This window comes from Furipterus horrens, unplaced genomic scaffold (assembly GCF_987537825.1).
Source record: "Furipterus horrens unplaced genomic scaffold, mFurHor1.1.pri manual_scaffold_5, whole genome shotgun sequence".
Lineage (NCBI taxonomy): Eukaryota > Metazoa > Chordata > Mammalia > Chiroptera > Furipteridae > Furipterus > Furipterus horrens.
The window spans coordinates 105,801,336-105,815,457 of record NW_028327175.1 but is presented as its reverse complement, the minus strand read 5'-3'; the positions used below and the strand labels follow the sequence as shown (position 1 = coordinate 105,815,457).

General features: G+C 38.4%; 1 protein-coding gene across 1 annotated transcript in view; it reads left to right on the top strand.

Annotated features, from left to right (window-relative positions):
- Positions 1-277: 277 nt before the first annotated feature.
- RRN3 (RNA polymerase I transcription factor RRN3) overlaps positions 278-14,122 on the top strand; it is a 35,322-nt gene continuing 21,477 nt past the window's right edge. The window contains exons 1-8 of the mRNA XM_090279141.1: positions 278-406; positions 2,080-2,185; positions 2,948-3,004; positions 9,554-9,643; positions 9,752-9,881; positions 10,504-10,563; positions 10,884-10,947; positions 11,726-11,795. Coding sequence (XP_090135267.1) covers positions 318-406; positions 2,080-2,185; positions 2,948-3,004; positions 9,554-9,643; positions 9,752-9,881; positions 10,504-10,563; positions 10,884-10,947; positions 11,726-11,795 — 666 coding nt within the window. The 5' untranslated portion in view covers positions 278-317. The remainder of the gene's footprint in view (positions 407-2,079; positions 2,186-2,947; positions 3,005-9,553; positions 9,644-9,751; positions 9,882-10,503; positions 10,564-10,883; positions 10,948-11,725; positions 11,796-14,122) is intronic.

Here is a 14,122-nt window from a genome sequence, read left to right as displayed (position 1 = left end):
ATCCTTTAGCATCTCCTGGGTGACCCACGCTCTCGGATCCTCAAAGCTGGACATGGCCAGCCCTACGAATCCCCCTTCTTCCAGGGCTTACTTGAGGCCGCTCTAGGACCTTCACCTCGCTGGGCAGAAAAAGTCCTCCAAGTAGAAGAAAAGGCCTGATACAGGAGAAAGCTTTGGCGGCGCTCTAGCCCGCGGGCTCACTACGCTCTCCCCACGTGGGGTTCCCGATTGGCTGAAGGCCGCTTCCGGAACAAAGGCGGTACTAGAAGGCGCACGACTTCCGGCGCGAGGCGCGTTTGTCGCATTTATCCGGCCCTATGGCGGCCCCAGTGCTTCACACGCGGTTGCTTGGAGGTGCGGCGGGTTCGGCCTCTGCGGTGAAGACGCTGGGCGCATCAGGGCATGGGTAAGAATACGGCGGCTTCCTTCTGAGCGGCTGGGACCCAAGCCCAGGACCGGCGTTAGGGCAGTGGATCTGAAAGGGCCTGGGACAGAACTAATGGGGTGGGGTGGGAGAGGAGGGTAGAGGTTCATTTCAGCTCCTCAAGAGTAAACCCATGCTCTTCAAGCGGATGCTGAAGGTGGGGTGGGGGCGATGCTGGAGAAATGAATCTGTTCTCTGTTCCTGAGTCCCCTTTTCTCTCCACTGGGCTCCCTCCGTCATTGCGTCCCAGGCCTGGGTACTGCATTCTGCTCCTTTGCTCCTCTCTCCAGCTTCTTCGTCTAGATTTGGAGAGTTTCCTAGGGTATTTGGATAATCAGCGCAATGCTGTCGTCGATGGCAAACTGAATCTTAATTGTTTGAGGTTTGCTTTGACAAACGTGCTCAACAGTCTATATCTTCTTAAAGTCCCTTGCCCTCTAAAACTCTTCGGGTTTAACTTTTAGTCATTAGTAGGATGATGTGTTTTTCACTAATCTGCTATTTAAAAGAAGTGAACTTTATAAAACACTTAATATTAGTCATAATATTTATTAAGTGCCTACCTACTGTGTTAGACACTGGGGACAGTAGTCTATCAAAAGACAAAGTCACTTCTACCAACAGAGCTTACAGTCAGGAAGGGAAAGACAGTAAATAGATGAACAGGGTGACTTCAGATAGTGATCATTGCAATGAAGAAATAAAACAGGGTAATGTGAGCAGGGAGGGAGAGGATGGGTATTTCAGATTTCTGATGGGGAAGACCTTTGGGACATTTGAGCTTCAATTTGAATGAAAACAAGAATGCAACCTTATATAGATCTGATCTGGAGACTGAGTGTTTTAAGACAGAGCAGCAATTTTCAATCGTGTGCCACAAGAATTTTTTAAAATATGAATAGGCCCGTGGCTGGGTTGCTCAGTTGGTTAGAGCATTGTCCCAATACGCCACGGTTGTTGGTTCGATCCCTCATCAGGGCACAAACAAAACAACCAAAGAATGCCTGCATAAGTGGAACAATAAGGCGTTGTATGCTTCTTCACTCCCTCTCAAATCAATTTTAAAAAATGCAACATGTATCTATTTAGTCAGGGGCACTGACCTCTTTTACATTAGATTGTTAAATTGAAAAATGACAACAGCCAACACAATAGCCATCTAATGTGAATGTATCAAACTTATACCTGTGTTTTTTGGTAGAATTTTAGTAATTAGTTTATGTGTGCCATGAGATGAAAATGTTGAAAATCGCTAGATAGAGGGAACAGCAAGTGACATGGGAACCAGCTTGGCAAATTTTTAGAATGGAAATGACACTGGCTGCAGTAGTCGGAGTGTTAGGCAAGGAGGGTCCAGATTAATGAGGACCTTGAAGACCGCAGTATGGAGTTTGGATTTATATTCTAAGTGAAGCAGAAAACCTTTGGAGAGGTTAAGCAGGAAAGTAGAATAGCATTATTTGTTTTAAGTTTTTGAAATATCGTAGATCTCTTGAGTGAAGAATAGATTGTTGGGGAGTAAGAGTGGAAGTAGGGAGGCCAGTTAAGAGGCTTTAGCAATTGTATCACTGAATGATGATGGCTTGATAAATGTAGCTATAATTTTTATTATTTTCTGTCATACACTTAATAGCTTTATAATCTTGATTGTACAGGATTTCAGATGTGCTTGACTTAGAGAAAGATTTCTTCAACTCTCCCCCAAGAAAAACTGTTCGATTTGGTGGAACTGTGACAGAAGTCTTGCTGAAGTACAAAAAGGTAACAGATAAAAGATGAAGTTTGGTGTTCCCCACCCTGCCTCCCCCAGCTTTATCGAGATATAATTGACATACTGGGGTTTGTTTTTTGTTGGTCAGAATACAATTATAGCTATTATACTAAAGACCTGTTAACATAATAACATGAATTTTAGATAATCCATCTTGAAATCAAATATTTAATGACAGTATGATGCTATCAGCTCAAAATTAAAGTAAACTTTTTGCTGAGGTTTCACCTCTTCAACTGCTTTATTTACATTGTATCTTTTAAAAACTTCAAGTGCTACAGTAAACAAAAAACAAAAAACATTAGATCACAGCATTTTATTTTTTAAGGAATTACCTAAGCATTACTTTGGGATGATACACAAGCTCCATTAATAGGGATTTGTGTGTGTGTGTGTGTGTTAGTTTAAAAGTGATTTTACTAAGTCTCAGCAATTGAGGAAAAATATGAATGACATTTGTTTTATTTAAATTGAGGAATAATTGACATATAATGACTTGTATATATAATATGCACCTATATCCTATTTAAGTGGCTTTTTGTCATTTTCTTTTCCCAAGCCCCCCTAGCTTCATTGACATGAGTTTTAAAACTTTTGTAGTCGCTGTTTTATAATCATTAATTGATGTGTGGGAGCTACAATGTTCCTTTTGTAATTTCATCTGATGTTAAAATATAGTTAAAAGTCTTGCTGTTGATCTTTAACATGAAACCAAAGCAAGTAAGACTTATTTTCTCCCCTTTCTTGTTAAGGGTGAAACGAATGATTATGAATTGTTGAAGAACCAGCTATCAGATCCAGACATAAAGGTAATTTTGTGTTTGATCATTAGCAAAGTTTGTTGCCACTTGGGACAGATGTTAGTTTGCACTTCTGTTTGATCGTATACCATCCTTTAAAACCTGCTTTCTGTGATTCCATCTTACTTTGAGTGGTTCTCAACCCGGGGCAGTTTAACTCCCCCCCTTTTCTGGAGAAAAACTGGAGACATTTTTGGTTGTCACAGCAGGAGGAAGGGAAGGGTGCTATTGGCCTCTAATGAACGAACGACAGGGACGCAGCTAAACATTCCACAGTGCACAGTGTAGCCCTTCACGACAAAGAATTATGCAGCCCAGATGTCAGTAGTCCCAAGGTTGAGAAACCTTACTTTAATTTTTCCTTTCTAATACTTTTCCTCTATGCTGTAGGCAACTCTCATGTCTCTCCAATGCAAAACCAAAATCAAAGAAACAACAAAAGATGACTTGTCTTTGAAGTTGCTGCTCTTTCAGTGTTTCAAGAGTTCAGGATATAGTATATTCCTGTCATGTAGTAACAACTCCATGCATTTTATTTTGTTTTTCTTTTCTTTATTACCCAATTTTGGAAAGAATAGTCTCTTACCTTGGCAGTGGTAGTCAGATGGCTGGGGATAAAGTTCCAACTCCACTGTTATCCAGTGTGTGTACTTTGGCAAGTTGTTTAATATCTGCTTTTGCTTCCTTTATGTAAAATCAGAAAAACAATGGAGAGTTTTTAAACATAGAGGTTTTAAGAGCATCCAGTGAGTTAGTATATGAGAAACACTTAGAACGGGCCCTCATTCAAAGTAAGGGCTTTGTAATTGTTAGCTGTTGTTCCTGCTGATGGTCTACACTTTCTTCTTTCCCATTCGTGGTTAAGTCCATTGCAAGGCCATTGCCCTAATTACTATGAAAAGATTACCATTGATTTCTTACATGCTGATTTCGATGGGCTTTTATTTTTCAAGCCTCAAATTAATTCTTTGTAGCAGTTGACACTGTTGGCCACCTGCCTTTGAAACTTCTCTTTTAGTTTCTCTGATCTTCCCATCTTCCTACCACTTTAATCTTTCCCTTGATACGTTTTTCTTAAATTTGGTGTTGATTGGGTTTTCAAGCTTGACACTTTTCTCATTCTACAGATTCCTCTTGTGTGATCTCCTTATACCTTCAAGGCTTAGAAATATGCCAGGTCTCAATTCTAAAATTTATATATGTAGCTCAGATTGCTCTTGTGGGTTCTAGGATTGTTTCTTAACTGCTAGCCCATGTGCCTTAAACTTAGCGTTTTCTCTCTTTGAAACCTGCACCTTCTGAAACCTATTTTTTTTAAATTTATTTTTAATTGTTTTTCTGTTATAGTTGTGAAGCCTTCTTTATGGGCTTAACTGACTTATTGCTTACCTGGCTCTTGAGCTAGAGACCTCGGAGTCTTTCTGAACTCTCACCCCTCGTATCCATTGATTTACCAAGTCCTTTGGGGGAAAAAAATAATCTTTTGAGTCTTGCTGTGTGAGTGTTCTCTTATCTGGATTCTTCCAGTAATTTCTTTGGTGGTCTCCAGGTTTCAGTTCTCCACTATCTCACCGCTGCCCCACTCCCAAAGTTACTCTCAGTAGTGCAGTCTATATAATCTCTAAAGCACATCTAAACATGTTATTGCTCTACTGAAAACTTCTTGCCTTTTGAAGAATAAAGGAGCAACCTCTTTGTATTTTTTAAAAAGAAATTTTAAGTATATTTTATTATGCTGTTATAGGTGTCCCAATTTTCTCTCTGCTTGCACCCCTCTGCCTAGTACCCCTCTCCCCTCCAGCAATCCCCCCCTTAGTTCATGTCCATGGATTGTGCATATTAAATTCTTTGGCTTCTCCATTCCCTATACTGTTCTTAACATCACCCTCTCTATTTTGTTCTTACCAATTATGCTTCTTAATCCCTGCACCATTTCCCTCATTCTTCCCTTTCCCCCTCCCAGCTGACAACCTTCCAAATGATCCCCATACCTACGATTCTGTTCCTGTTCTGGTTGTTTGCTTAGTTTGTTTTGTTTTTAGATTTCAGTTGTTGATATTGTGAGATTGTTGTCATTTTAACGTTCATAGTTTTGATCTTTTTTTCTTAAATAAGTCACTTCAACATCTCATATAATAGGGGCTTGTTGATCATGAATTCCTTTAGCTTTACCTCATCTGGGAAGCACTTTATCTGCCCTTTGATTCTAAATCATAGCTTTGCTGGATAGAGTAATCTAGGTTGTAGGTCCTTGCTTTTCATCACTTTGAATACTTCTTGCCTGCAAAGTTTCTTTTGAGAAATCAGCTGATAATCTTATGGGAACTCCTTTGCAGGTAATTCTCTGCTTTTCTCTTGCTGCTTTTAAGATTCTCTCTTTGTCTTCAACCTTTGGCATTTTAATCATGATGTGCCTTGGCGTGGTCCTCTTTGGGTCCAACTTGTTTGGGACTCTATGCTTATATGTCTGTTTCCTTTGACAAATTAGGGAAATTTTCTTTCATTATTTTTTCAAATAGGTTTTCAATTTCTCGCTCTTCCTCTTCTCCTTCTGGCATCCCTATTATTCGGATATTGGCCCGTTCGAAAATGTCCCAGAGTCTTTCTCACACTATCCTCATTTTTTTGATTTTCTGTATATTTCTGTTCTGGATGAAAATTTATTTCTTCCTTATGTTCCACATTGTTGAATTGAACCCCGGCTTCCTTCCGTTCATGGTTGGTTCCTTGTGGGTTTTTCATTTGATTTCAGTTAGTGTAGTCTTCATTTCTTCCCTTACGTGTTTGCTGTACTTGGCGAGTTCTCTGAGCATCCTGTTCACCAGTGTTTTTAACTCTGCATCTGATAGGTTGGCTATCTCTCTTTTGTTTAGATCTTTTTCTGGAGTTTTGATCTGTTCTTTCATTTGGGCCATATTTTTTTGTCTCCTCATTTTGGCAGCCTCCCTGTGTTTGTTTCTGTGTATTAGATAAAGCTGTTTTGACTCCATGTCTTGGTAGTATGGCCTAATGTAGTAGGTATCCTGTAGGGTCCAGTGGCACAGCCTCCCCTATCACCCAAGCTGGGTAGTTGAGATGCACCGTTCCTGTGTGTTGAATACACACTCCTCCTGTAGTTGAGCTTTGATTGCTGTTGGCAAATCAATGGAAGAGATTTACCCAGGCCAGTCAGCCACAAGGACTGGCTGTGATCACTGACCACCACTATCTGCCTTTTGGGGAGATCAGCTATGTAGGGGCAGGGTGGTGGTGCTCTGACATCATCTAGCTGTCCACTGGGTGCTCTGGCCCTATGGTTTTCTGGGTAATACAGGCCAAGGTCAGCTCCCACCTGTGTTTTTCCCAGGGCACCCTACCTGAGCTGTAAAGCAATCTGAGATGGCTGCACATGTCCTGGGCTTGGAGATTCCTAGGAGAAGCCACACTGTGAACTTAGGCTGGCTGCTGGTAGTTCTGGTCCTGGTGCTCACTGGGGCCAGCTGTTGCTTGTTTGAGAGGATTTAGGAAGTTGTGGAGTGTAAGTCTAGACCAGCCATTCACATGGAAAAGCAAGCTTGGGCGGGCCTGTAAGTTGGATGGGGCAGCGTCTCTGGGGATCTCCAAGGCAGCTCAAACAGTGTTAGCCAGGTTGATGGAGTTTCAGATATGGGACCAGCTTGCTGGCTCTTGGGGGAGGGTGTAGAAAAGGGACAGTGGTCTCTGCCAGATACTTCAGTTCCTCCCTGTATACCACTGGTGCCTTTCAAGCTGCTACCCTGGTGCTGGAGCTCAGAGGGAGTGAGTCTGAGTAGGTGAGTCTGTGTGTGGGTTCTTTTTAGAGCAGCGGTTCTCAACCTATGGGTCGTGACCTCTTTGGGGGTCGAACGACCCTTTCACAGGGGTCGCCTAAGACCATCGTAAAACACATATATAATTACATGTTGTTCTTGTGTTTAATCACTATGCTTTAGTTATGGTTGGGGGTCACCACAACATGAGGAACTGGATTAAAGGGTTGTGGCATTAGGAAGGTTAAGAACCACTGTTTTAGAGGAACTGCTTGGGGCTCCAGGAGTTTCTTCCACCGATTCAGTCCCTGCTGGCTTTTGCAGCCAGAAGTTGTGGGTACTTATCTTCCTGGCACTGGAACCCTGCGCTGTGGGGCCTTGTGTGGGGCTGGGACTCCTTGTTCCTGAGATCTCCCAACTGAATTTTTATCCACCACCCGTGGGTGAGGGACCAGCCTGTTCCATGTCTGTTCCTCTCCTACCATCTGGATGGATGTGGTTTCTTTAATTCCGTAATTGTCAGACTTCCATTCAATTCCATTTCTGACAGTTCTGAGTGTTGGTTGTTCTATATTTTTCGTTGTAATTTTGATGTGGTTGTACGAAGAGGCTAGTTATGTCTGCCTATGCCGCCATCTTTGGGTGTCCCCCCACTGTATTTTATATCAGCACTTCTCATCCTCAGTATCATGACATAGGGATAATCACATCAATTATGTCTGTGTTAGTTCAGATGGGTGTTGCAAGTAATTTGCTTCAGATAATAGTTAATTACTAAAGCGGTAGAATCTGACTGACTCTAAAAAGTGGAGCTGTTTAAATGTTATTCTTAATTTGTTGTACTTTTTTTTAATGGGAAAGAGATAGGATAGAGCTAATTCATTTTATTTTCAAGTAACTTGTCTTGTTTGCCTCAGGTGGTGGTGAGCCATCATTAATTTTACCCTTAGTGATTGTGGACATTATGAAATCACCATATTGTAAATCAGTTGTGATTTACTTTATTTTCCTGCCAGCTTACTTGGGGTTTCATCAGAAAATAGTCGATCTCATTGAAGTTTGTTACATAGCACAAAGAAAGCACTCAGTGGTTGAATACAGGTAGGGTCAAGGCGGCAGAAAGCATTGTCAGAGTGTGGGTGGAGCTTAGGCTTTGACCCAGGTGGATGGGTTTGAATCTGGTTCTTTATGGGCTTCTTGGTTGGGTGAGTTGCTTATTCATCTCTCTTAACCTCATTTCCTCAACTGAAAAATGGGAGTAACAGTAATCTTTTTGCAATATTGGTAGGACTAGGAAAAGATATCTAAGTACGGGATTGAGCACCATGCCTGGCACCTGGTATGTCCTCACTAAATCTATAAATAGTCTATAATTGTAAGTACAACCCTATTAATAGTCTCTCACTCTAGGTACAACACTGTATTGCTTTTGCTTTTTTTAATCTTTACTCTGTCTTAATCCACATTAACCATTTTCTTTCAAAAATAGGGTTTTAGTTTTTTCTTGTGTATGTTGTATATAGGCATCAGTACAAACTATATTTTATATAACTTGATACTGCATTTTATTCATGGCTTGTTTTCTTTTTTCTTTTCTTCTAAATATACCCATGGGTTAAATCCTAACTTAATTTCCAGACTTGTCAAAGATCTTTTTTTATTTAGCACTTTTTTCGATGGCACTATAAAAGTTGTGAACAATAATTTTATTGCCTGAAAAACATTTCATGGAGTAGTGGAACCTTCATTTATATGTAACACATTTTTTAAAAAGATTTTATTTATTTATTTTTAGAGGTGGGGGAGGGGAGAAAGAGACTGACATCAATCATTTGTATCCCAACTGGGGACCAGCCGCAGCCCAGACAGGTGCCCTGACCAGGAATCAAACTGATGACCTTTCACTCTGGGGGACAGCACCCAACTGACTGAGCCACACTGATTCAGGCTATAACACATCTTAATATATCTATTTATTCATTCATTCATCTTAATACATTTAAACCCAGGGCTATAACACATCTTAATACATTTATTTATTTATTCATCTTAATATATTTAAACCCAGTGACAGGTTGGATTGAGAAAAATTTATATTTATCGATGACTTCAGTTAATCAGCCTAGATCCGCGTGACTACTGAGGAGATAGAGGTAGCTATTGGTCCTTGTGGTCTTTTTTTTTTTTTTTTTAATTATATTTTATTGTTTATGCTATTAGAGTTGTCCCCACTTTTTCACCCTTTTGCTCTGCTCTACCCAATCCCCCCCTCCTCAGGCAACCCCTATACCACTGTTCATCTTCATGGGTCATGCATATGTGTTCTTCGGCTGAAGTCCTTGTAGTCTTACAATATTTGAATCTGCTCTAATTCTGCATTTATTCAAAAGTCCCAGGTGACAACATTTGAGGGATTTATACTTTGTTAGGGCAAACAAAAGTGATGAGAAGGGAGTATTGCGTTTTAATTTTTTCTTGTGTAGGAGTTACTACATTTTTTTCAAAAACAACCAAATTTATTGGAATATCTTTTTCCAGTTTGATACAGACTAAAAAATTTTCATCCCAATTTTGGCTTAAATCCAAGTCTGTGACTTTTTTTTCTAATTTAAATATTATTGATAGGTGATTGGGAATCAAACTGGCACCACTTTGGTTTGCAGGCTGGCACTCAATCCACTGAGCCACACCAGCCAGGGCTTTGATAGGTGATTGATGCAGTATAGATATCATCTTCTCTTATTTTGGAGGATTTGTGATTTTGAAAGTACTTTTCTTTGTTTAACTTAAGGATGACCAGATCATTAACTGGCTCTTAGAATTCCGTTCGTCTATCATGTACTTGACCAAAGACTTTGAGCAGCTTATCAATATTCTCTTGGTAAGTTCACCATTTATTTCACTGACTAGTATGTGATTCAGTAGTTTGAAAAGTATGTTTTGTATCAGTAAAATTTTTCTTTTGTCTTTCTCTTCCTCCTGCTTCTAGAGATTGCAGTGGTTGAATAGAAGTCAGACGGTGGTGGAGGAATATTTGGCTTTTCTTGGTAATCTTGTATCAGCACAGACTGTCTTCCTTAGACCATGTCTCAGCATGATTGCTTCTCATTTTGTACCTCGTAAGTGGTTCCTCTTTGCTTGCTTTGATTTTTCACTTTTTAAATATCTCTATTAAAATACTACCTTCCCAGTACACTTTGAGATTGTGCTGCCATTGAAGATTCCAGGATACATATTGGCAGCAGTTCTGGTACATGTCTGTCTGTATAATGGCCCCTGTGGAAGTGTTTAGACTTGTCACCGTGATTTTTTTAGGTTGTAATTTGATTTAATGGGTGGAATTTAGAGCTCAGAATATGTTATTTAAAAGCGATAAAGTTGCCCTCTGCTACTGTGGCTTAGTGGATTGAGCCTCGGCCTGCGAACCAAGTGTCACTGGTTTGATTCCCAGTCAGGGCACGTACCTGGGTTGCGGGCCAGGTCCCCAGTTGGGGGCATGAGAGAGGCAACCAGACATTGATGTTTCCCTCTTTCTCCCTCCCTTCCCTTCACTCTGAAAATAAATAAATACAATCTAAAAAGAATAATAATTTAAAAAATAAAGTAAAAGTGATAAAGTTAATGTGATAAGTTTTCATTCAGATTGTACATTTAATTATTGTACTAGTTTAGACATGGAAAAATCATTTTTGTGTAGGTCAATGACAGAAGAATTAACATACTTTGTTTTTTATTCAAAAGCCCGAGTGATCATTAAAGAAGGTGACATAGATGTTTCAGATTCTGATGATGAAGATGATAGTAAGTATAAAGTGGATTACAGCAAAAAAAGAAAAAAAGTCTCTGTCTTAGAGAATGCATGCTGATAAAGTTTAATGGCAAATTTTGATGGAATTTGTTTATATATATATGGCACTAACATACAATCAATTACCCTTAATGCATTACTTATATTAGTCCACTTAGTCCTCATTGATAGTTGGCTATGGAGAAAAATCTTGAAATTATTTCACTGATAAGTAATTCATTTTTGGTTACAGATGCTTTTAGTTTCAAGTACCTAATTTTTTAGTTTTTAATTTTATTTTGCTGCTCATACTCTCATTTTTTTTCTCTTGTAGATCTTCCTGCAAATTTTGACACATGTCACAGGGCCTTGCAAATAATAGCAAGATATGTCCCATCGTGAGTATACTTTTGTTATTTATTTGAATCATGGTATTTAAGTCTCAAGAAAATTGCAGTCAGTTAGTAGAAAATTAAAAAATATTTATAGAAGCAAAACTCAAGTTGCATGCTGCATGTTTTTTGTATCCTGTTGCTGTAACATCCCATGCTACAAAAAATAGCATTTTAATTCTTTATTCATGATCTTTATTTTTTAAAACTTGCATGCAAGTTTTCTGCCAAGTTATAGATAGTGGTTGGGATTTTGCTTTTATCTTCAACAGATGTGATATCCAAAAACTTTCAGTAGGAAATCCCCGTGTGTTTGTGTCGTACCATTTGCATAGAAATTGCAGTTCTAAGAAAGATTTTAAGGTGTGTGGGTTTCTGTTGGAGGGGTGGACTTAAATTTTCTCTGTAAGTTTATTTCCTAACTTCAAAAAGCTTCAAGTTGATTGCTTCTTGGCCTTTTGGCTAAAATCAAGTGTAAAAATGTCTAAGCTAATAATTTATGTGTGCAGTAGGAAGTGTTTAAGTTTTAAACTGATGTTCTTTTTTGATTTTGTAGAAAAAAGAATTCCCCTTTAATTTGGTGTTAATATGAAAGTTAATAGAAGCTTATTTTCCCTTAAGTTACAAATTTTTTCTGAAGCTATGCATTAATTTTAAGTTCTAATTGCCTGAGGTAGGAGTTACCGTTTGCCTCCTATATCCATATTTGCTCTTAGAATGTAAATGTTCCCTTCGAAGAAAGGTCAGGTAACATGGGTTGATTTTTTTTTTTTTTTTCCACTAGGACACCATGGTTTCTTATGCCAATACTGGTAGAAAAATTTCCATTTGTTCGAAAATCAGAAAGAACGTTGGTAAGAAATCTTTTCACAGGGAAAATAATCGAAAAATTGTTTTTTGTGATTTAGATACTGTTAGGTCTAAGAATTAGACTCTGTTCCTTTCTTAGCAAGAACCCCCTATGCCACCTTCTTTGATTCCCATGTACAAGTCAAAGGCAGAGATTTATTTCAAGGATATCTGATTAGGCTTAATGATTTTATAGATAAAAACTAGAAGGTATAGTTCATATATTGTCAATTATAAATATGCCTTATTTGAACACACAAGGCAGAGTCTTCTACAGATGAATTCTGTTTTAAGTTTTACTTATTCCTTTCCAAGTTTTAGGTCATCTATATTGTTTTAAATAAATAATAGTGGTTCCCTTCTGAGAAGATTACTTTTTCCTAAATAAGGTATTATAAGTATTTTAAGTTGATAAATTTTTGTTTTATATAGTCTTCAAGTGGAATATTATATACCCTATATCTCTTATGAACATAGGTGCAAAAGTTCTCAACAAAATACTAGAAAACTGAATCTAGCAACAGATAAAAAGAATTATGTACCATGACCAAGTGAAATGTATCCTAGGAATATAAGGTTGACTTAGTACCCTAAAATCAATTACTATAATATACTGTGACAATAGAATAAGTGACAAAAAACATGTGATCATCCAAATAGGTGTAGGAAAAGCATTTGACAAACAGCAAAACCCTTTCATGACAAAAACAGAGGGGACGGGACCTTTTTTAATCTGAGAAAGGGCATCTATGAAAATCTCACAGCTGGCTCAGTGGACTGAGCACCAGCCTGTGAACTGAAAGGTTGCCAGTTAATTCCCAGTCAGGACACAGGCCTGGGTTGTGGGCCAGGTGCCCAGTTGGGGGTGTGCGGAAGGCAACCAGTCGCTGTGTCTCATACGTCGATGTTTCTCTCCCATTCTTTCTGCCTTCTCTCTCTAAAAAAAATAAAGCCTTAAAAAAAATCTCACAGCTAACATCCTACTCAATAGAAAGACTGAACGCTTTCCCCTAAGATAAGGAACAAAATAAGGATGTCTGCTTCTCCACTTTCATTCAGTGTTGTACGGAAGGTTCTAGCCAGAGCAATTAGGCAAGAAATGGAAAAGGCATCCAGACTGGAAAGGAAGAGTAAAATTGTCTCGTTTGCAGATGACATAATCTCACGTGTAGAAAGATCTTAAGGAATCCACAAAACCACTCTTCGAGCTAATAAATGAGTTCAGCATGGTCACAGGATATAAGATCGATATACAAACCCAGTTGTACTAGACAATTTAATGAGGAAAAGAATAGTCTTTTCAATGAGTAGTTCTGGGGCAAGTGGATATCTACATGCAAAGATGAAGTAGGACATCTCTTCAGATTGTATACAAAAAATGAACTTAAAAAGGATAAAAGATCTAAATGTAAAAGCTAAAAAATACTGTTAGAAGAAAATTTTTGTGACTGAATTAGGCAACAGTTTATGGATATGACACAAAAAACAGAAAAGTAGATAAATTGGATTTCATCAAAATTGGAAATGGTTGTGCTTAATAGAACACCTTCAATAACGTGAAAAGACAACCCAAATAATGGGAGAGAATATTTGCAAATTACATATTGAATAAAGTTTGTGTCTATATATAAAGAACTCTTAGCTCAATAATAAAAAGGCAAATAACCCAATTTTTAAAAATGGGGAAATGATCTGAATAGGTGTTTCTCCAGAAAAGATACACAAATGGCCAATGAGCATATGAAAAGCTTGACATCATCAGCCATCAGGGAAATGCAGGTCAAAACCACAATAAAATACCGCTTAGCACCTACTAGTATGGCTATACTCAAAAAGGTAGTAACAAGTGGTAATGAAGATGTGGAGAAATCATAACACTTGTACATTGCTGATGAGAGGTAAAATGGGAAATGGTACAGCTGCTTTGGAAAACAGTCTTGACAGTTTCTAAAAAAAGAAAAAAGAAAACAATTGCCACATGACCCAACGTTTCCACTGCTGGATATACACCCAGGAGAAATGAAAATATTTGTCTACACAAAACTTAAATGAATATTAAAAGCAGCATTATTTATCATAGACAAAATACAGAAATCACCAAATGTTTTATCGGTTGATAAACAAAATGTGGTATGTCTATATAATGAAATGTTTTTTGGCAATTAAAAGGAGTGACTTACTTGCTAAAATGTGAAGGAACCTTGAAAACATGCTGAAAAACCACATAATTCAAGTTTCACTTATATGAAATATCTAGAATAGGCAAATTCATAGAGACAGAAAGACTAGTGTTTACTGAGGGCTGGGGAGAGGTACTGTACTAAAAGATAAC